This window comes from Pygoscelis adeliae, unplaced genomic scaffold (genome assembly GCF_000699105.1).
Source record: "Pygoscelis adeliae isolate BGI_AS28 unplaced genomic scaffold, ASM69910v1 Scaffold13, whole genome shotgun sequence".
NCBI classification, from domain to species: domain Eukaryota; kingdom Metazoa; phylum Chordata; class Aves; order Sphenisciformes; family Spheniscidae; genus Pygoscelis; species Pygoscelis adeliae.
The window spans coordinates 2,947,064-2,968,293 of record NW_008824499.1 but is presented as its reverse complement, the minus strand read 5'-3'; the positions used below and the strand labels follow the sequence as shown (position 1 = coordinate 2,968,293).

At 37.1% G+C, this 21,230-nt stretch overlaps 1 protein-coding gene across 1 annotated transcript in view; it reads right to left on the bottom strand.

Annotated features, from left to right (window-relative positions):
- Positions 1-21,230, bottom strand: part of DENND4A (DENN/MADD domain containing 4A) — a 60,101-nt gene that overhangs the window by 7,869 nt on the left and 31,002 nt on the right. The window contains exons 13-26 of the mRNA XM_009321453.1: positions 19,361-19,579; positions 18,969-19,114; positions 13,780-13,913; positions 12,761-12,896; positions 11,938-12,144; positions 11,704-11,832; positions 11,287-11,431; positions 9,050-9,169; positions 7,336-7,476; positions 5,297-6,390; positions 4,193-4,403; positions 1,621-1,715; positions 409-584; positions 161-307 (exon numbers count right to left, since the gene is read on the bottom strand). Of these exons, the coding sequence (XP_009319728.1) occupies positions 161-307; positions 409-584; positions 1,621-1,715; positions 4,193-4,403; positions 5,297-6,390; positions 7,336-7,476; positions 9,050-9,169; positions 11,287-11,431; positions 11,704-11,832; positions 11,938-12,144; positions 12,761-12,896; positions 13,780-13,913; positions 18,969-19,114; positions 19,361-19,579 (3,100 nt within the window). The remainder of the gene's footprint in view (positions 1-160; positions 308-408; positions 585-1,620; positions 1,716-4,192; positions 4,404-5,296; positions 6,391-7,335; positions 7,477-9,049; positions 9,170-11,286; positions 11,432-11,703; positions 11,833-11,937; positions 12,145-12,760; positions 12,897-13,779; positions 13,914-18,968; positions 19,115-19,360; positions 19,580-21,230) is intronic.

Genomic DNA, 21,230 nt, shown 5'->3' with positions numbered 1-21,230 from the left:
TGTGGCCAACTCGGAGGTAAGGGAGAGGCAGCACGGAGATGTTCTCAAATCAATTTCTCCTCTTCAGAGAGTATCTTATTAAATTTATTTCTGTTGATAAGGAATACATGCATATCCACAGGGAACCTGAGTAATTTCTATGCAGAAAATGCAGGTTTACCTATTTGAATTTATATCCTCTTGAACAGACATTAGAGATGTAGCAAGGCCAACAGCAGCTGCAGTGTTACAGGACTTCCCGCTCTGATTTGAAAAAAGTGATGGGAACTGCATGTTTTCTGTCGAAGGGCTGGACTTCAGAAAATAACTGCAGGGAAAGCAAAAGCTTAGTATTACCTAAAACAAAACAAAAACCACTTCACAATTATGAGCATTCAAAATTGAGGAAAATTCAAATAATGTTATTACCGTCCAGGTCGCCGAAGATCTCTAATTTCTATGCTTAAAAAAGGCAGAAATAAATTGCCACAGAACGGACACGTGGTATTGAGATTTGAATCATCTGCTGTCCAACCTGCCATGATTTCTTCATCATGAACCAAACAGTCACAAGTTCGACATCGCGAACAGCTTGAGATGAGGACCTGCAAACAGCAGATAACAGAACTCCACTATAACACATTCTCAAAATTACTCGTCTTTTACAAAGCAGTTAAAACTATAGCCAAAATCTTTGCCCTTAGATGAATACTACTCACCACTTGCATACAAGTTCAGCCACATATCTATTCCCAGGCTTTAGGATGGAACATATGGGTTTAAACTTATGTATTTCAGAAAAACTATTAAATCTTAAATCCAAACGGCATTAGCAGACATTGATATGGTAAATGACTGGAATGAGCATTGTCTGACAAATTGATTAAATGCAGGTCTTTGTTCTATTGTAGCAAGTAGACTGGGATCTGGAACTATGCTTGTGAAATAAATATACTTTAGCTAAGTGGGTTAGGTGATCCGTTTATGGCTTCCCAGAGTAAAACCAGCCAGTTATTGAATAATATTTTTATTAACAATAACATGTCATTTGTAATCTGTTTGCAAACATAATAGTACAGGAATATTTATGCAGCTACATAAATTATTCTTAGAATTTAAACACTCTGCTGTAGTGACTGCCAGTATAATAGAAATGAGGGGGGGGGGAAGATGAAAATGACCAGTCATTAATCCGAATCCACTGAAACAAACAAACAAGAAAAAAAAAAGAGCCACCCAAACCCAGTGTAATAGTGAAAAGCAAAATGATCCTACTAGAAGCTACAACAAGAAATAGCTAGTTATCTGCTCTGTATTTTTAAATGTATAGTGCTATTTAAGACTTGGTATTTTCACGTTAAAGAAATTTAGCTGCGCAAGGGATTTAGATGCCTGAATTCAATGGCATCCAATTCTCAAACTCTTGAGAACCGCAGCTTTAAGGACCAAAAGATGTGACTACAATAAAGACATTTCTAGAGCAGGATTTGAAATGAAACTTACTCTGTCTCACAGAAATATTTATCTATCTTTCAGTGCATTAGTTTTAAGCTTTGAACTTCAACAGAGATTCAGATAGCATTTATATTTAAAGACACATGCTTTTAGTGTATCAATTAAAATCAATAAATCATCCTGTACCTCCATAGCGTAGTTCTGAAACACACTGGTACTACTTGTACTGCAAGAAGATATCAACTCTGATTTGTCAGGTAAAGGGAACTTTGAAAGAGAACCTATTAACAGAAGAAACCCAAAGTATTAGTTATTCAGAATATGCATTTTTAGTAGACTTTTTCTGGTCAAACAATACAGCAGTTATAAAATGTATGATGGAAGATGCAACAAATCAGATAGACAGAAAGAAACGTGAAGCTGGAGTGTGAGGCTGCCATCTGCCCAGCACCAACAACAGCAAAAATAAAATCTACCAACATAGAATTTCCATATGTTCAGTTTACTTCTTTTACAACAGTTGGTAGCTTGGAAACAAATTTTACAGATTAAGTAATTCATACCTACACTTTCTGTCTGGACAAAAACTAGGGAAGGATAAGAGGTGCTGCTTGTGACTGCAGATATCCCTGACCCTTCTCTTTGCCACACTTAACGAGCCAGGCTCCCCTCAGCCTCAGGATGCCCCAGTCCCCTGCCCATGATGGCAGCCTCCATCGCCCCTCTCCAGTTCCTCCACATCCCACAAACTAGGGACCCAGATCTGGACATACTCTTCTAGGTGCTAAGCGGAGGGATCTAAGTAGACAGATCTTCTTTCGTCCTGATCCTGCTTAATACACTGTACTCTATAATGACAGTAGTACAGGAATTAATATAAGTCATTAGCAATTATCCAGCACAGATTGGGGGGGGAATAATACTACAAAGTCAGTCTGATAATCAGCTTCAACAGTGGCTTATAGAAAATGATAACAATTTTCAAAAAAGGATTTTTACTACTTTTAGAAAACAAAAACAGACTCATAAAGTTACCTTTTGAAAGTTTTTATAGATGTTTTCTGGAGCTGTACAGCTTACAAATAAGATGATTACATGAATACTGAAGGACCTAAAGGGTCTCTTATTTGCATAGCTGTAGCATCCAGAAACTTATTCAGGGATAGGATGTTACTGTGCAAGTTACTCCACAAGGAAGAACACCCAGAACAAGGTTCTACAATAAAAATATCCATAGGTATGCACATATCTGTATGAGTCAGTCAGTCTCACCTCTGTGCCTGGGAAGATCATGGAACAGATCCTCCCGGAAGCTATGCTAAGGCACATGGAGGACAGGGAGGTGATTCCAGACAGCCAGCACGGCTTCACCAAGGGCAAGTCCTGCCTGACCAACCTAGTGGCCTTCTATGATGGAGTGACTACATCAGCGGACATGGGAAGGGCTACAGATGTCATCTGTCTGGACCTCTGTAAGGCCTTTGACACAGTCCCCCACAACATCCTTCTCTCTGAACTGGAGAGGTATGGATTTGATGGGTGGACTGTCCGGTGGGTAAGGAATTGCTTAGATGGTCACATCCAGAGGGTAGTGGTCAATGGCTCAATGTCCGGATGGAGACTGGTGATGAGTGGCATCCCGCAGGGGTCCGTATTGGGACTGGTACTGTTTAATATCTTCATCAATTACATTGACAGTGGGATTGAGTGCACCCTTAGCAAGTTTGCAGATGACACCAAGCTGAGTGGTGCGGCTGGCACGCCAGAAGGACCTGGACAAGCTCGAGGAGTGGGTCCATGTGAACCTCATGAGGTTTAACAAGGCCAAGTGCAAGGTCCTGCAGCTGGGTCGGGGCAACCCCCAGTATCAATACAGGCTGGGGGATGAAGGGATTGAGAGCAGCCCTGCCAAGAAGGACATGGGGGTACTGCTGGATAAAAAGCTGGACATGAGCTGACAATATGCGCTCGCAGCCAAGGAGGTCAATCATAATCATATCCTGGGCTGCATCAAAAGAAGCGTGGCCAGCAGGCTGAGGGAGGCGATTCTGCCCCTCTGCTCTGCTGAGACCCCACCTGCAGTACTGCGGCCAGCTCTGGAGCCCTCAGCATAAGAAAGACACAGACCTGTTGGAGTGGGTCCAGAAGTGGGCCAGGAAAATCATCATGGGGCTGGAACACCTCTCCTATGAAGAAAGGCTGAGAGACTTGGGGTTGTTCAGCCTGGAGAAGAGAAGGCTTCGGGGAGACCTTATTGCAGCCTATCAGTACTTAAAGGGGGCTTATAAAAAAAGATGGTGGCAAACTTTTTAGCAGGGCCTGTGGCGACAGGACAAGGGGGAATGGCTTTAAACTAAAGAGGGGTAGATTTTAGACTAGATAAGGAAGAAATTTTTTTACGCTGAGGGTGGTGAGGCGCTGGCACAGGTTGCCCAGAGAGGTGGTGGATGCCCCATGCCTGGAAACATTCAAGGTCAGGTTGGACGGGGCTCTGAGCAACCTGATCTAGTTGAAGGTGTCCCTGCCCACGGCAGGGGAGTTGGACTAGATGAGCTTTAGAGGTCCCTTCCAACCCAAACTATTCTATGGTTCTATGATTCTATGAGTAATAGTTTGCAGGTAGGAAAAGAAGAACTTACTTCTGCAAAAAGGACTAATGACTAGGATGATCCCAAACTGAGAATTATGAAAGAACAACTTCTAGAACTGGAATATTTTTGTTCAGATCAATGAACGCAGTGCAGAAGCTGTCTCTTACCACACTGGTCAAATTGTTTTGATGAGCCATCATGGGAAGCTGAGCTTTCTAGACTTGTCCTGCTGAGGCCAATTCCCTTAATTTCTGATGTGGTATTCTCCTGAGGAGAAGCACTTTCAAAATCATTGCAGACATCTTCATCAGTTAGAGAAGTAGATTCTGAGTCCAGAGCTCCAAGAGATGAAACACTTGCTCGGTCTGAATTTTGATCCTGAGGGAAGAAAACAAATTCCACTGAGAAAAGGAAAGTAAAAATTTTTCTGAAAATAAGAGGCAGCCTTCTTTGTCTCAGTAAATTCAAGGCATGAACTTCCCTCCTTGAAAAGTCACTCAGCTCAGATCTGTATTACGAACAAATGTGAAACAAAGCAAGTTTCACTCAGGGTTAAATAGCTACATGAGGATTCTTTTTAAGAGATTCTCCAAATAAGAGCTAAATAAAACCAAACATTTTAGTCCTATAACTTTTTACCACCATTGCAATAGAAGTTATCAGCAGTCGTAGGAATGCATTAGGATAGGCAAGGCATCACTGATATTTTAGTTAATTAGTCTCAGATTGCTTTTAAGCACATTAAGACAATACACCAACAGCAAACTGCATTTATTTTCATTCCCAATAATTAAATTGGTTTGAGTTGGTAGCAGCAAAGAACTTTCTAAACAAATGACCTCGGTTCAAAGTCAGCCTTAAATCACCTTGGTAATCAATACAAGCAGATTTCCCTTTTTTTCATAAAAGCTGTAAAGAATTAAAAACATTATTGTTTATTTCAGTATTTTTTCTTTAGGTAAATAAGGGAAGGCAGGGCAGAGAAGACTGCTTTGTCAACACGCTATGGTATACTTAGGTTTTCCCATTAAATATACTCTGAACCCACACTAGACCGAAATTTTGTTTGATTCAGGACAATAAAATTAGGGTCCTGGAAATTCAAACATGATTAAAACAGCTTAATGCACAAGGTCTACCATGATGCATGTCATTCAAATGGGCGATTCATCACATAGGAGTCTGTGATTAAATCTTTACAAAGCTTCTTCCTTAATTTATAGGAACTTAGGTTTTGTAGGGGAGGGGAAAAAGTAATTATAAAAATTTACCTTTGAGGATGCAGCATACATTGTAAATTTTGAGTACCACTTGCTAGCTTTCTCTGCAACCCCTTTTCCAGCAGAAAACATGCTGCTTTTTAGAACATCAAACTTAGGTGTTAACAGTGTATCCAAGTTAAATGATGGTGAAGACACAAGTGTTAATGCACTAGTTGCATCCTGTGGCTGTTCCTTTGCTGGACTGTTTGGGGAATAAGCTGGGGAGGACCAAAGCCTGTCTCTTGGCCTTTCTTCATTTTTTGCATGATAACTCTTGGATTTGGTAAGACTGGATGGCCTTGGGGAGTTTGGGGGAAGGCTGGACCTCCTACAAGGTTGGATTACTGTGGGGCTCTTTTTATTCGCATTTTTGTCATCATAGGGTTTTTGCAACTCAATGCTTGGGGCACGACTTGACAAAGGGCTGCTCATGTTGTTCATGTACATAACTATTTCTTCAGCTAAATCTCGCCTTGCAGATGGAGTAGAAACACTTCTATCATCATCATCCTCCTCCTCCTCTTTCTGCTGTTCTGTCTCGGCAACCAGCAGGGACAGTGGATCAAATCCAGTTTCAACATCTGTCTTTTCAACTGGCTTTACTGGAAAGCTGCTCTTTCTTTGCAGCCTTCTAGATTTTTCACTGGAGGATTTCACTGCTGTAGATGTTTCAGGTTCTGCATCCAAGTCTTCCAGATCAAAGATAACAGGAGACTCTGTTTTATCTGTAAAACTGCAATCAAAAGCTGCATCTTCATCACTAGATTCTTTCTCCAGGCTTTCTCTCTTAGATCCTAAAGAGGAAGTTCTGATATTAAGAGTTTTTGGCCTTATGCTTTTCTGTAACGCACTAGATAGGATTTTGGCATCAGCTCCTAGTTTTTCAACAATTTCTCCAGGGTTTGCTTCCTGATTTATTCTATTTATCATGAGTCCCACTAAGCCATCTCCACTCAGATTACGGTTCCTGCTTTCCCATGGTATCGCCCTTAAGTCAGGTTCTACTGCACTTTTATGTCTCTTTCTTAAAGATTTACTTTTTGTAACTTCCGCTTCACTGGCATCCTCAAAAGATGATGTAAACAGCAATCCTACAGAACTCTCTGAAAAACAGACGAAACAAGGTGATTTATTTCTTGCTATGCAAGAAGAGTAAACAAAATTACAAAAAGAATACAATCTGTCTCATCTTTCAAACAGTTTACAACACAGAGATGGAATTCACTATGTATGTGCTAGTGGTTGAAAAGTTGAGTTGACCATGATCATAACTTTTCGGAAGGGTCAGATGATCAAACATTTAAAAGGGAGTCAAATCATACAACTCAAGAGTACTTGAGAGACACCATCAAGAAAAGTCTCAGATGTATTTAGCTTCCTCTTTTGGAGACATACTCCATTATTAAGAGGTTTGAAAGCTAGAGACAGCAAAGGTATCTAGGAAATGGCAAAAGAAAGCAACACTTTCTAACCTGATGAATTAGAAATCAAGCCAACAAAAGGAGTTCTTGTCAGAGAAATTCTCCATTGTTTTGCCAGAGCATAAAGATGCAGACTTTAAAGTATGATACTACAGTATTTCAAGCACAGCTGACAGTATTAAAATAACCAGATCTGACATTACTAAAGACTTGTGAAAATGCCTGAAAGTTTATTTTAATTGTACTGCATAGAAACCTCTTGTCCATCCTGAAGGAATTTATTAGTTGCTGGAGATTATAAGAAAAAAAAACAACCAAGACCTGGGATTTTGTAAGCAGATGTTAAGTATAGCAAAAAAAAAAAAAAAGAGCAAACAAAAAAATCTGGAAAAGCAGAATATTCAGACAAATCTCCCTGACACAGCATGTGCAGACTTTAACATAAACTCACTCCCACAAAGCTGTTCCCACAAATTTCATCGGCCACTGCCATTACACCAATAAAATACTGTAAGTTTTGTGGACAACAGAACTCAGGCACACAACTTAGAGCTCTTGTTAGAAATGGAATATATTTATATAGACAAAACTGCACAAGAATCTAAATCTATTTTCTCTTCCACTCACCTGTGCTAGCTTCTGCTACGGTAGTGTCAACTGTACCGTTGAGCCGCACTATGCTAGAAGCGGCTTTGGCATTACTTGAGTTCTGATAATTTAGTTTAGGTAGGCAGTCGCCACTCCCTTTTGCACTCTCCACTTCGGACACTGCATATAGAAAAGGATAGACAGTTCTTCAGAATCAAAGCAACTTAATTTAAATCTCAAGTTTCCATTACCTATTAGATGCATTATGCAGGATTAAGTGACAGCATGTTGTACATATCCCATGATGCATAGGCTGATGTCTACTTGGGCAGAGGTTTTCAAGCTGTAACAACTGAACTATGGATATTTAATTCCCAGCATTACTTTTATAACTGGAAGTTCCATAAGCTTCTGTACATAGAATCCAAGTAACCAGTACTTGCATACCAAAATTTGTGGTGGTTGTGGAGACTAAGACCACCCTTGTTCACTTGCAAAGGATAGGCATGAGTATTTTCTCCTGCCTTTGCAAGAGCTCAGGGCCGACAAGCCTGTCTTCATCCAGATCTCATTACCCCCATCACCATGACTACACAAAAGAAATGAAGCAAATGTTGCAGTATTATATTCACCTCTTTTAGATATGAAAGACGAATTCTGTTGTCAGGTGGCTACCCAAAACAGACAATTACTTCTCTAAAGGAATTCAAACAACTTAATATTCTCAAGTTGTATTCAAAAGTGCAAAACATTTTCAGGACATAGTATTTCTATAGAGCGCCACAAACTTGTCTTAATTATGGCTAAAAATAATACAGGCTTTCAGCAGAATTCACATTTTCTGCATCCTCAAAGGTTTCATTAAACCTAAATAACCTGCCTGCTGTCTTACAGATATGTTCTTATGACCATGGGTAACACAAATTTTCAAGCAAACTGAAAAAAAAATACTAATGCTAGAAGGAAGACAGTGTTGAAAAGAAAACACTGAAGTAACTGTCCTGGTTCCATATTTTCTCATACTTTTACACCATTTCCATTTGACAAGAGGATAATTAACTCAAATAGTAGGGGAAAGCACACTGAAAATTTTAAATAACAATATTATTAGGAGAACATTTATTATGAAGAGTATTTTCAATGAATGTATATGGGAATCTATAGTACTTATACATTTTTACTACACAATCTGATCTGCTATACGCTTGCATAAAGTCTATGCTGCTCAACTGCAGTTAAGGGAATCATGAGCAGCAGATGTAAAACCTGAAGAAAAAAAAAAGGTCCACAGCAAATCCAAAGCCCTTCTCATTTCTGATGTATCTCCTACATTTTGATAATTCCAGGGAGCTGAGTAATTTAGACCTCTCACAGACCTGCAAAAATTCAGCTGTTCTCTTATGGGATTTATAAAGAAAACAGACTGGTAGGAAAGGCTTTCCTGTAGATTATGCCTATAAAGCAATTTAATTTTTTTAAAAGACAAAAACATTAAGCTGTAATTATCATTAAGCCTTTATATTACCATTATCACTTATTTGAAACAGAAGAGGGAAAAAAGAACTGTAATTTTAAAAGTTAAACCATTAAACATCCAGAAAATTACATTTAGAGAAAAGAACTTAAGGCATGGGCATAAACTGGCATTATCACATACACTCACTGTAAAAAAAGTCAGCTGCCCCACTTAGCTTTTGCTGAAATCCCTATTTATGCACAATGAACTAGATATCTGTATTCATAAGATACATACGAGAACTGGAGTCACTCTCTCTCTTGTCCTCTTTTTGTTCTTGTATGCCTTGAAGACAAGTTTTCCCTTGACTGGCTTCTTCTTTGAATGATGTATTATTGCCAAAGTCTGAAAGTCCGCCTATCATAACAAGCGCAATGACAGAATGGTATTTAATAGCGTGACATTGTTAAACAGAATAAATTGAATATCCACAGTAATTCAAAGGCCTCTTATCAAGTACATTCCAATTAACAGTGAACATTTTACCACAAAAAAGTAAGAAAAATGATTGGCTTACTTTTACAGTATAACCACTGAAGTGATGCTCTACAGGATGAAATTAAAGGGATAATTTGCAACATTTCTTTTTAAATACTGTACTAAAGCACTGCTTGTCTTTGATTCTGTTGCCTGGTTTATTTGATCAGAATGTCACATCTTTTCAAGAGCTCTAAGAGGCATCTAAACATGGTTTCATTTTAGCGTAGTATGTTTCTCAGAGTTAATGCATGTAATTCTCATGGTTTTACTCTAGAAAGTAAAAAAACTGAAACAATGCAACAGCAACCATGAGTTTGTTTGCAAAATAAGATTAAAATAAAAATAACTAACACCACCCAAAAAAAAATCCCTGCAAGCATTCAAGCCACTATCTGGTCATTCTTAAGACAAAACACTGCCTCAAGCGTAACTAATATAGTCTAAATAATTGATTGATTTCAAGAACCAAATTTACTTAATACTAATGTGGCTGTTCCTCTTCCAGGTTGTTATAAAGCATTAGCACCGAAATAAAGCACATTAACAAAGCAGATAAGAAAGTTTCTGTTCATTATAAATACTAAGTGAGCACTTCAAGTCACACACATTCCACATCCTTTGTCCAGGTCAACCTGAAGTCTCCAGCATCTTTAGGGGTTTTACTCTCACACAGTTTACGAGAAAACAGTAAGCACCTGTCACAGATTAAGAGGGTATGACATGGCTGAAAGTGAGCTTCTTTCCCTTTTTTTCCCTAAAGATGCTGCACTGAATCTCTACAGAGAGGGTAAAAACCTTGTTGCTATTGTAAAGATAACAAAATATTCTGGAATTTATGGAAAGGTTTTGGGGATTGCCTGAAGAGTCAGCATGCATTCTAGTTATGTGCTTTCATGCAAAGACATCTCGAAAAATCAGGTGATGTCAAAAGCAAATACCATTAATTATATAAATGACAGTTACTTAGTAAAGGACTAATTACACTTCCTTAGTTTACACAGTCTGAGTTGTGACCAACATCCCTAAGCTCTTATATAGTGCTTTGCACAGAAGAGTTTCAAAAAAGTGGTTTATCAGGAAGGTCAGCTTCATGAAGAACAGGCAGAAAAAGTAGATTTGTTCAAGGTCATCCAGAAGGCTAGTGACAGAGCCAGAAGTAGGACTGTAGTCTCCTGAGTCTAGGAGAAATACTCTAGCCATAAGGCCATCATATCTATTCTGTTTGTCAGGGCAGAGAGTTACTTGTACGTATCTGGAATCATATAATAGCCCTGGTTGGAAGGGACCTCGAAAGATGATTCAGATGATCTTCATACATTTATACATGTATATTGTAAAGGTCTTCCAAGGTCAACTACAACTAAAATAACTATATCACTAGTACTTTAAAATGTACTGTCTTGCTTTACTAGTAGTAAGTTATAAATACTGTGGAAAGTAGTACCTACAAAAAATACAAACTACAGGTAATCACCAGTATGGTAATATAGCCATCTGAACATCACATAAATCATTACTGGAAAGAAAAGGAAAGAAAATAAAAATTTACAGCCTCAAATATTGTACTTATATACTAGATAAAAATAAATATGATCATTTCAGCTGGCACACAGAACCTGCAAACAGTACTACAAACTCAAGGACTAGTTCTAGTTGCCTCTTAACTAACATAAAAAAAAGGGGGAAAACAAGAAAGGCAAGGCTGGACAGAAGTTTCTGCCAGTTATGAGACTGGCTATTGCATGAACCAGGATAATTATCACATTGATTTCAGGTTCATATTTTGTCTCCATGAGGAGCTGATACAATAAATAAAGGGCAGACTTTTGGATTCAAAGACAAAAAAAAGAGCTGTTTTTTAAGAGTTACGCAAGAACATTTGTTTTTTTTTCTTCTCTAAAACTGTTTTATCATCAAATTCACAACAGAAAGCTTTTTGAAATAATTTTCTTATCAGCATGAAAATAAGAAAGAAAAGGATGTGAATACTTTACCAGGAATGGCTGTATGTGAGGTGCTGGCTGGTAGCTTTTTCAATGCTTTTTTAAACTGTGCTATTCCTAAAACAACGTTTCGTATTTTCATCCATAGGAAATAGCCACCTCGATTGCTTGAAGGCCAGGTACTTTCCAAAACGGCCTATTTCGGAAATATCAAAGTCAAAGAAAGTCATCTTAAGGAACAGCCAGATGTGAAGTCATTAACTTAAATTTCAAATTGAGTTACATTGCCAGTTATAAAGTAGATTTCTAAACCTATGAAAACAAAGACAACACAATCCTTCTGTCTTGTATTTCTTCCAGTTATTAAAAAAGACAGAATTACATGTGAACTGCTCCACTATTTTGCTTGCTTCTGTTTGCCTGGATAAAAATGCATTCCCCCCCCCCCCCCCTTTCAAAAATACTTACCTTATTGTAGTAGCCATAAGTAATGGCATTAGGGTCAACACCAGCTTTCTGCATTTCAAAAAGCACTCTCACTGCTAGCACAGGCTGACCATACTGTCCACACAGTTGCATAAGTACTCGGTAGCATACCTGAAAACACACACAAGTTAGTATTGTGCTTCTATAGTCGAACACGTACTCTGTTCAGTAAAACCCACGGGCTACTTCTGGAATTCTGGGGTTGACTTATTTTACCTCATCAGGTGGATCTATTTTTTTGGTATGCATTTTTTGTAGCACATCATATGCAGTTCTCAGAGCCCTGACTTTTGAATGGCACACTTTCACATACGCAGGAAGGCAGATAAACCAAAGGCCATAGCAGTGACGTAACAAACACCTGGACCACATCTGTGGTATGGAGGAGTACTTCTTAGCAATTTTATGTGCAGATTTAATTTCCTGTAAAGAATCATAAAGATTATTTGTGCATATTTACACACATATTACACAAACCTACACGTTAAAAACTGAACATGTATCATTATACCTACAGAAACTACATCATTAAGATGAACAACATACTCAAAGTGGGAAAGAAAATGAAAGCAGAGTGAGTGATACCAAAACCAGTTGCTGTGCAATATTCCCCTCCTAAAAACTTGCATTTCATTAAATTTATGTCTGTTACTTTTGGTCTGCATTTTTTGTAATAAGCATTTGAAAGTTAGAGCCCCTCTTAAAGCCCTAGACAGTGAAAAGCAATCAAAAAGTGGATGTGGAAGCCCAACAGTCTATGCTCATGGAGAACAGCGTGAAGAACGTGGAAGGTATAGGGACAGCACAGCAAACAGCCATCTGTGTACAGGGGCCCTGTACAATATGGTGTAGGCAAGAAGCACAGGTAAACATCCAAAGAAAAATTGGCATGGCTACCCTACAGTCACCATATCAGTGGAGAACCATTATAGTTAGGGCTGCAGCCACTACCAGTCAGTCTTTATAGCCAAACTCAAGATGAAGGCAGCAAGCTGTCACTTTCCAAAGCACCTCATGCTACAAGAATACCTGCAAGTACCTGTTTAGTTCTTCTGAACATTGGCGATGGGCTGTTGGGACTACTAGCTTTTGAGGACAGTTTGTTATTTGGTGCTGTAAGAAATCCTTCAGGTCGCTCAAACAAATCTAGTTTTAACACTGGAAATCCATTATAGCTGTAAAAGAAGCACGTCACTTAAACTCCTGTAAGGCAGTTCCAAAGTAAACACGTCGCCTTATAGCAAATGAAATCAATTACACAGTTGCACTAGAAGCTACACAGGAAATAGAAAACAAAAGTAAACCTTTAAAGACACCATTGGCAAAGTGGTTTACTAATCCATCTGCATGATTTCATGAGCTTGCACAAACAGTCTCTTAACCTGTTATTTCAGTGTAAGCAACTTAAATTGATAAATACATTTGCTTTCATAGCAGTTTCTTTAATTAATGTGTCAAATGCATTAGTATTGATTCTACTCAATTAAAAAAATCTGCGTGTCTTAGTCCCTAGTGAGCATCACGTGACAGAGGTTTATAAAAATCAATATGAACAATATCAAACTAAGAGATTAAATTGTATTAGATTTTAAAATGTTTCTCAGAATTAATGAAGAAACCAATAGACAAGCTCATTTGACATAATTACTAAATTAGTAACACCAGTTTTCAGTGATTCTTTAAAATGTACTCTCTTTCCAAAGAGTATCTGCAGCTTGTATTGTTATCAGTAGTAGCAGCAGGCCATTAATGGACCGGGTCCATTAATTTCAATTTTAATGTTAAAAAGTGTTAACAGTTAGCACAATGTATTGCGAGCACACAGCCAGCTTTATTAAGTACTATTGCTCCTGTGTGTACACACACACACACACACACAATCATTAAAACTTCAAAAGAGCTGGCACACCAGGCATTTTACATGCATATTTTCACTTGAGCAACATAAAGGGACAGGAAAAATCTGTACTTCATGGCTATCACAAGAACCTAGAAACCAAACTCTACAAGGGCAGCTATTAGGATTTTGGCTAGCATCCTACTGTGTCCTTAGGTTACCTGTATTGTAGAGGGTGCTCTTCACCATTTGGCAGATGAGGGATCTCAGGTGGTGTTATGAAAACTGTATGCTCACTCTTGTATGACTCATCCAGCTCTATAAGTCGTGTTTCCCCAGTTTTGTCCATATCTACCTGGAGAAGTTATGTTAAAAGAAAAAGTAGTTCCTAGTGTTATTGTATTTTGTGCTGTTAAAGCTATATGGTCAAGCAGGGCAAAGTCTGTATCAGCATCAAAGGATTGCATCTTAAAAGTAAGGATGCCTTGCAAAGTTATAATGAGGATAGTAAGTGTTGCATTGTTTTTGTAACCTTTACCCCAACACAATAATCAATGTTTAACGATATACTCCGAATTGACTGTCTTCCTGCATACAACCATTTCTGGAACTATGTTTCCAACTGCAGCAGTAACTTGAAATTTATTTTTAAATATGAAAATAGCAGCTTTTTTTTCCTCTTTGTTATTGTTTTCAGTGGTTAAAATACTTTATCCAATTGTGTGATGTATACAGCATCTACAAACAACACTATCCAGAAATTTCAGTCACTTACATAATCATTAAGGTCATGCTAGGTTGCAGAGATTGCAGAAATACACATGCATTCAAAGAGATGATGTAATAAAAACATGTGACTTTACTAAAATTAAAGGGGGATAGAAGTAACTTTGTTTTTCTTTAAAAAAACCAAACCAACCAGTAATCTGAAAGGTGAAGGGTAGCTTCATGATTTTTTTCTCTTTCAGATAACTCAACAGTTGTATATGTGAAAATACAGCACATACTGGGTGGTCCTGTCCTCTCATAGCTAGGATAGGAATTCAGTTCATGGATAAACAGAGGCAACTTGTAATAATACTATAATTAAGCATACGTTACAGCTGCACCTGTTTTGTTTTGTTTTCAGCTTTGTAACTGGCAATTTGACCATAAATTTTTGCTTTGCTAGCCTGGCTGTTGCAGAGAGGAGGAGAAATTTGCACTTCCCAAATTAATGCCCCTGCTTTAAAGACAGCAGCAGAGACATACTCCAAAGGCTCCAGACAAATTTCAAAGCATCAAACTGCAGAATCAAGTGGGAGAAAACTGTCCAACAAATTTACTGGAAGAATTTCATTCCATTGCTTGAGACAAAAAAAAATAAAGAACCAAAGCAAAACTCAGCCACCCCAAACAAGATTTTCGGAAACTATGAACTGTTTCCCTTTGAGAAAAAGAACAGACAAGCCTTTAACAATACTACAAGCTTCCTACTGTTACTGTTCACATTACAGAAACCACTAGGAACAAACAGAGCAAATATAACACGTATTACATTCCACCCGAGAGCCTTTACTTGATATTTGTACTGGTATTTTTATTGCTTTGTCTCTGATCTTCTGTCACCAGTTGCATCTCCTCCAATACCTCATAAGCACTGCTTCTGCTTGCGGGATGAGATGCATCTCCATCTCAGAGAGCTGGCACTATCAAAAACTATTTACTTTGTAGCACACAGAACATCCTTTTTATTCACATATTGATAGCCACAGCATTCAGCTCAAATACTGTCAACAGTTTACATTTATAGCCATTATTTAAATGGCTTAAGTGGCAACCAAATTACAGCCAAATGGTACATTATTTCAAAGAAATGAATAAGCAACCTGTGGAACCCAAGGATGCATATTCTTCATGCCTTAAGAGTTTAGCAACAGAGAATTAATGTACAAAAAGAAGCATATGCCACAGTTCTCTCCCTCCAGTGAGGTGGAAACATATCAAGTAGTTTCAGTAGAATTCCTGAATATTTAAAATTTGATAAACATACAAAGAGGGTGTTCTTAATTCCACATTTTATGGCATAAGACAGATGGAAAGTATTAGCAAATCGAACCAGACAAGTAGCAAGAATATATGGCTCCTGAAAAGTAGAGATAAACAAAACCTTACTTGGCAATTTAAATACTTCTAAGGACGTAAAAAACCCCACAGTTACAAGTTTCACCAGTGAAATACAATAAAGCCAGTAGCTTACATATGTATTGAATTGAGATAATTTTTGAATTCCTGGAAAAATGAAAACTTGCAAGACAATTGCACCGTATCTTTCAGTAGACACAATGGGTAATCAATTACAATCTCTGCTGCTGCTGCCTAGGATAAAATAACATGTAGAAGAGGTTACTCTTCAGCTTAAACTATTCTTACAAATTATTTGAGGCAAGACTTAGATTATATTTTATAGATAACTAATTTCACAGTACATAAAATTTGTCTCAACCCAGTGGCCTATAACTACCCATAAGAAAGTGTTGTATCATCTTTCAACCCATGACATCACTCTTTCATGCATACCCTTTCAGGTACTGGGTTCACCTAGTGAAAGACATTAATATATATATAAATAAATATTCACTTTATTGGAATCATTCAAATTTGATATCTGGTCAAAGTAGAGCCTCTTGGCTAAAGCTCTAGTTTGTATAGCAGTCCTTGGTATACTTCAATATTTTGACTTTGTACATTACTGTTAAGCTTAACATCAGAAATACCAGAAATCAAGAAAGAAAAGCAGAACAAAGAAGATGAGGCAAATATATCATTGTTCAAAGAAATCCTACATGGGAATGCACTCCCTCATGTCAATGCAAACCTAGTTTCACAAGCAATTCTAAAGCCATGGCAAATCTTAAACACATAGTAATTCCAGTGCCTCAGTTTCCCCACAATTATCACTGGCATAGAAGTAGTCGTCCCATTTAATAAAACTTAACAAAATCCTCACTGACAGAAGTAGAAGTTGGAGAAGTACAAGTGTTTTCTGTAAAATTTATTCTCATGGCACTGTCATGAGCATTTTTTGGAAGTGGAAAGAAAGCTGCCTACGGCATCAACTAGCAAAATAACTGGCATTAAAACAGATGAGTGTTTCAGCTGTACGAGTGGCTACTTAACCTTTTAGAAAAGGTGAAAGCTCCAACAGCTCCACAGATTACGTGCAGGCTCACAGTAGCATCACCAACCTAAGTACAACTTTTTTTGGAAGAACTGTTTGAACTCCCAGGAAAGATAACTTTAGCTAGGGCATCAACTTCAGTGCCCTCCTAAACCATCCTATAAAATGGAATATAACAGGTAGAATTTGACACTTACATAGTCATCACATTCGGAATAAAAATCCTATTTAACATTAGTCAGAGAACTAACCTGCAACACAATGAAAACTAAGTACTGCTCAATAGTGTTTAGTCACTGGGGTACGTATATTCCTGTCTATGAGACCTCCCATTTTTAAAGATTAACTGGCATACAGCAAAGCAAGCGCTACATGTTGAAGGCTTTTTAACTGAACTATAGGATAATCGAGTGAACATTATGGAAATGTTTGTAATTAAATCAATTCACAACCCACGAATACCTGCAACTCATGCTGTAGAACTGTGAAACACACTTTTGAGAACTATCAGTAATAAAATATTGAGACTAGCAAAAGCTATAAAGAGCATTAAATACCATTAGACCATGCTTTTATATTTCTCTCAAACTTAAACTTAACTGCTTTCAGATTTGTTTTCAAAACAACTCCTTTTAGCTCTTCTGCACTTTCATAGCAAAAATAGCCATAAATAGAAACTGTAAATAGCAGTTTTCATAGCCTTCAGTATTAATTCCTGTGGAACAAACAGCAGGTGACCTACTTTACAGGAAATCCTAGACAACTGTACATTACTTAAATATCAGTGTCCCAGAATAGAGTGCTACAGGTAGCCAGTAAGATGACAAGTAGGTGTGGAATTTCTTATAATAGTCATAAAAATTTCTTTCATGTTACAATAGAAGCAAACAGGGATATAAGATTGTGGGTTTCAGTTCAGTTCTTCTGAAAACAAAAACTAATGCAAAAAAAATTTCAAGCAGCCTCAAGACACTTTTGTAGACCCTCTTTGGAAATACAATGAATTTTCAAAAGCTAATATACCTGTACTTTTTAGTAAATTAGTTCTTCACAGTGCTCAACAACACTATACTAATGTGGACCTTTCTTATAAATATCTTAGGAGTTTTAAAAAATCTGAGTGACACTTCCACAGAAGACTAAAAAAGAAAGCCACTTTGAACTGGGAAATCCAACATTCCGTGAGCTCCAGTCCAGCAGAAGTTCTAAGCTTATTTCAAGAAAAACACCAGTTGTGATCATGTCGCACTTTCACACTCCTTGTCACATAATCCTTAACAATTGCTTTTCCTTCTCATTACAAACGAGAAAATAGCATAGCAACAGATAACAAGGTATTCCTTTACTGCAACACAAACACAACAGTAGAGTAACAGAACCCACAAAAATGTCAGCTTACACAAAGCTTATATGTGACACACCATAATAAGTCTTGCTTACTTTAAGAAACCCATACATTTCATATCCATCAGTATTTGATGACAAGGTCATTAGAAAATATTCTTATCCAAGAGAAGAATATCAATACAAGCACTATATTTAAAATATTTACATCAGCAAGCTGGTTTTGAATTGGGGGAAGCAAGTGACAGCAGTATGAATGAAAGGAGAGTTGATACAGATTAATTTTAATTATTTACTTCTAGTACAAGCCTTCTAAAGATTCTCTAAGAATAACTAGAGAATTACTATTAGAAAGAAGCGGCCAGCACATCGTTTAAAAAAGGTCCAGGAACCTTCTATTTATAATGATTAAAAAAAAAGTGAGTCTGCCTTATATCTTTTAGTGTGCTGCTCATCAACCCCATTCCTAAATGGCTGCATGAAATATTACACAATCTATAAAAATGCTTGCAGTTTTATCTAAGGAATGTAGTTCTCTGATAAAGAAGCTCAAAGTTGCTACTTTACAGTCAGAATATTACACTTCTTACTATGGGCCAGTATTTCAGAAGCTTACATACATGTGAGAACAAATCAGAAGTGCTAATTTTCACAATATTCTATTTACACTTTCTCAAGAATTTGAAGCAGAAAATGAAACAAAGCCCAACAAAAAAGGAAAACAGAAGGCTCCAGTGACTAGAAAAAAAGTAAAAGAAAAAAATAGAAATAAACTTGCACTTTATACATATTATATTTTGTATATAATATATATTTTTATGTATTATATATATTCTGCTTGTACTATATTACATAACGTAAGCAACAGCAGAAGTTAAAACTATATGCGTATGAAGACATGCTTACTTTATCTACGCAGTCATCAAAAAATGCAAGGCTTGCATCCTTATCACTGACAAAAGAACACTCCTCAATGAAGCGAATAAACATTTGAGTTTTGGTCATCAGTGTGTAGAACTTCTGATGTGAACGATCTCGACTTTTGAGGAAACCTATAAAGTGAAGTCAGAAGGATATAAGAATGCCTAAAACAAAAAAGCCCTCACCAAAAGTCAGCATACATTCTACTAACGAGCAATAACCTTTCTGTAATCTTTGCCACTACTATGCAATTTTTTCTTCACTTACATTTCTACCATCATTCACAACACTAACACTGCAAATGTTTTTATTCTTTAAATAAGAGAGAATTTAAAATGATAAATTAATATACATAAGACAAGTTTATGACTCTTCACCTTGTAGTTCAAAGAGAGAACTTGCATCTGTGGCTGTTTCAGAGGGTGCCTCTGTTATTGGCCTGAGATAAGACCTGTAACCTTTTAGTATTGAGGCCATGAAACACAGGAATGCTTCCTGGATCTCCAAATCTAACAGGTGCAATTTCTTCCCAGAATTAAAATCGTAGTCATTCATTGCTAATTCCATTAATGCATCTTCTCTTGGTCTCTGTTGCACTGTGAACAAAATCAACATAACAACGTTTCACATAATTTTTTTTCCAATATTGGTAAAAAAATTTCTCTTTATCCTACTAGATTCACTGATTACTGAGCTCCATTAAGTTTGGAACAGATTAATATATGCGATTAAATTCAGTCATGACATGCGACAATGGATTCAGCTTGACCTTATACAACTCGTGTATCTCTGGATAATACCAAAAGCAAGATACATTTACATTTTCAGCACATTAGTTACTACAGCAGAGAGAACTAGCATGGACAGAGCTTAAAAAAAACCCTCAAAGAAAGCTGTTTATAAAAAAGTGAAAATTTATACAAGAGCTGATTAAAGAAGCATATTTTAGAGACAAACACATAGATGGGATGTGTGTATTACTTTTTTTTTATAGTGCCTTTCATTTCAAAGTGTTCCCAAAAAACAGACTATACATATTAAGTACCTGTATACACCACTCAGATGCAAGTGGACCCATCAAAACACAACACAATGCAAAACACTGATACAGAGAGAAAGCAGGCATTTTTTTAAAAGATCTAGCAAAATCCCTATTCTTAAAGAGATACTTGTATCAACATTTTAAAGCCATCAGAACTCTAGCTACGACTTCACTGCTACACACACAAAGTCTGGTAACATTTTAATAATGTCTCAAAAAAGTGAAAGGATGGTTTCATTACTGTCTTTCCACATAATATAATTATAGCCAACCTTATATTGATATCATGTTAAATTCTTATTACAGAGTAAATAGCTTAAAGATCAGTACCACTCTTTTTATAGAGTATGGAGAACATAAGGTTTAAAAAATTTTCTAAAGAAATCCTCACAGCAAAATATATCAAAATTTTGAAGCAACAGACAATTTATCACCTATCCACTATACACTTTTTTTTGCGCAGCATACACCAATAAAATTCTGTTTCTATACATTCTAATTTGGATACAATTAAATTCTAGTGACCTCACTAGCCAAGAAGGTGTAAACAGCCTTTAAAAAAAAAAGTGCCTTAAATCCAGGTGACAATTACAATGATCTCATGCAATATGCTTTCCAGGTATATATTTCTCAAACATGCAATGTTGATCAACCCCATCCTTTTCATACTCTGATTTAAGTCTTAACCACTTGCTGTCTCTGCCACAGCAACTTGATTTTACAATTGCATTATTGCTCCTTAAGGCTCCCTCCAATGTCTATGGAAATCATCTTCTAAGCAGACAGGTAACGTCAGAGTGCTGACGGACTTCCTTCCCACTTCTCAAAGCCCATTAGCTATGAAGCCCAAGCACATCAGCTGGCCTTGACTACATTTATATTTCCAAATATTTTGTTTTAAAGAATTTGACTAACATCATCCCTATCCATTTTTCTGCTTTCTCACATCAAGGTTCAATATACCTTGCTCTGCAATATTTGAGGATTCTATCAACAACCATTTTTTTCTTACAAACGTCCAGTAATTGTGCTATACATTTTAAAACCCCCTATGTTTATAAAACATTTGTTATTTCCATCTTAAAATTTTAGGTAAGGTACTAGCAGCTTGAGTGTCAAAGTTATCTCAATTGTCAAGACATGAGCAGACTTGAGCAGGCTTTGAAGACAAAACAAAGGTCTTTATTAGGTCCTGGCCTACTCTT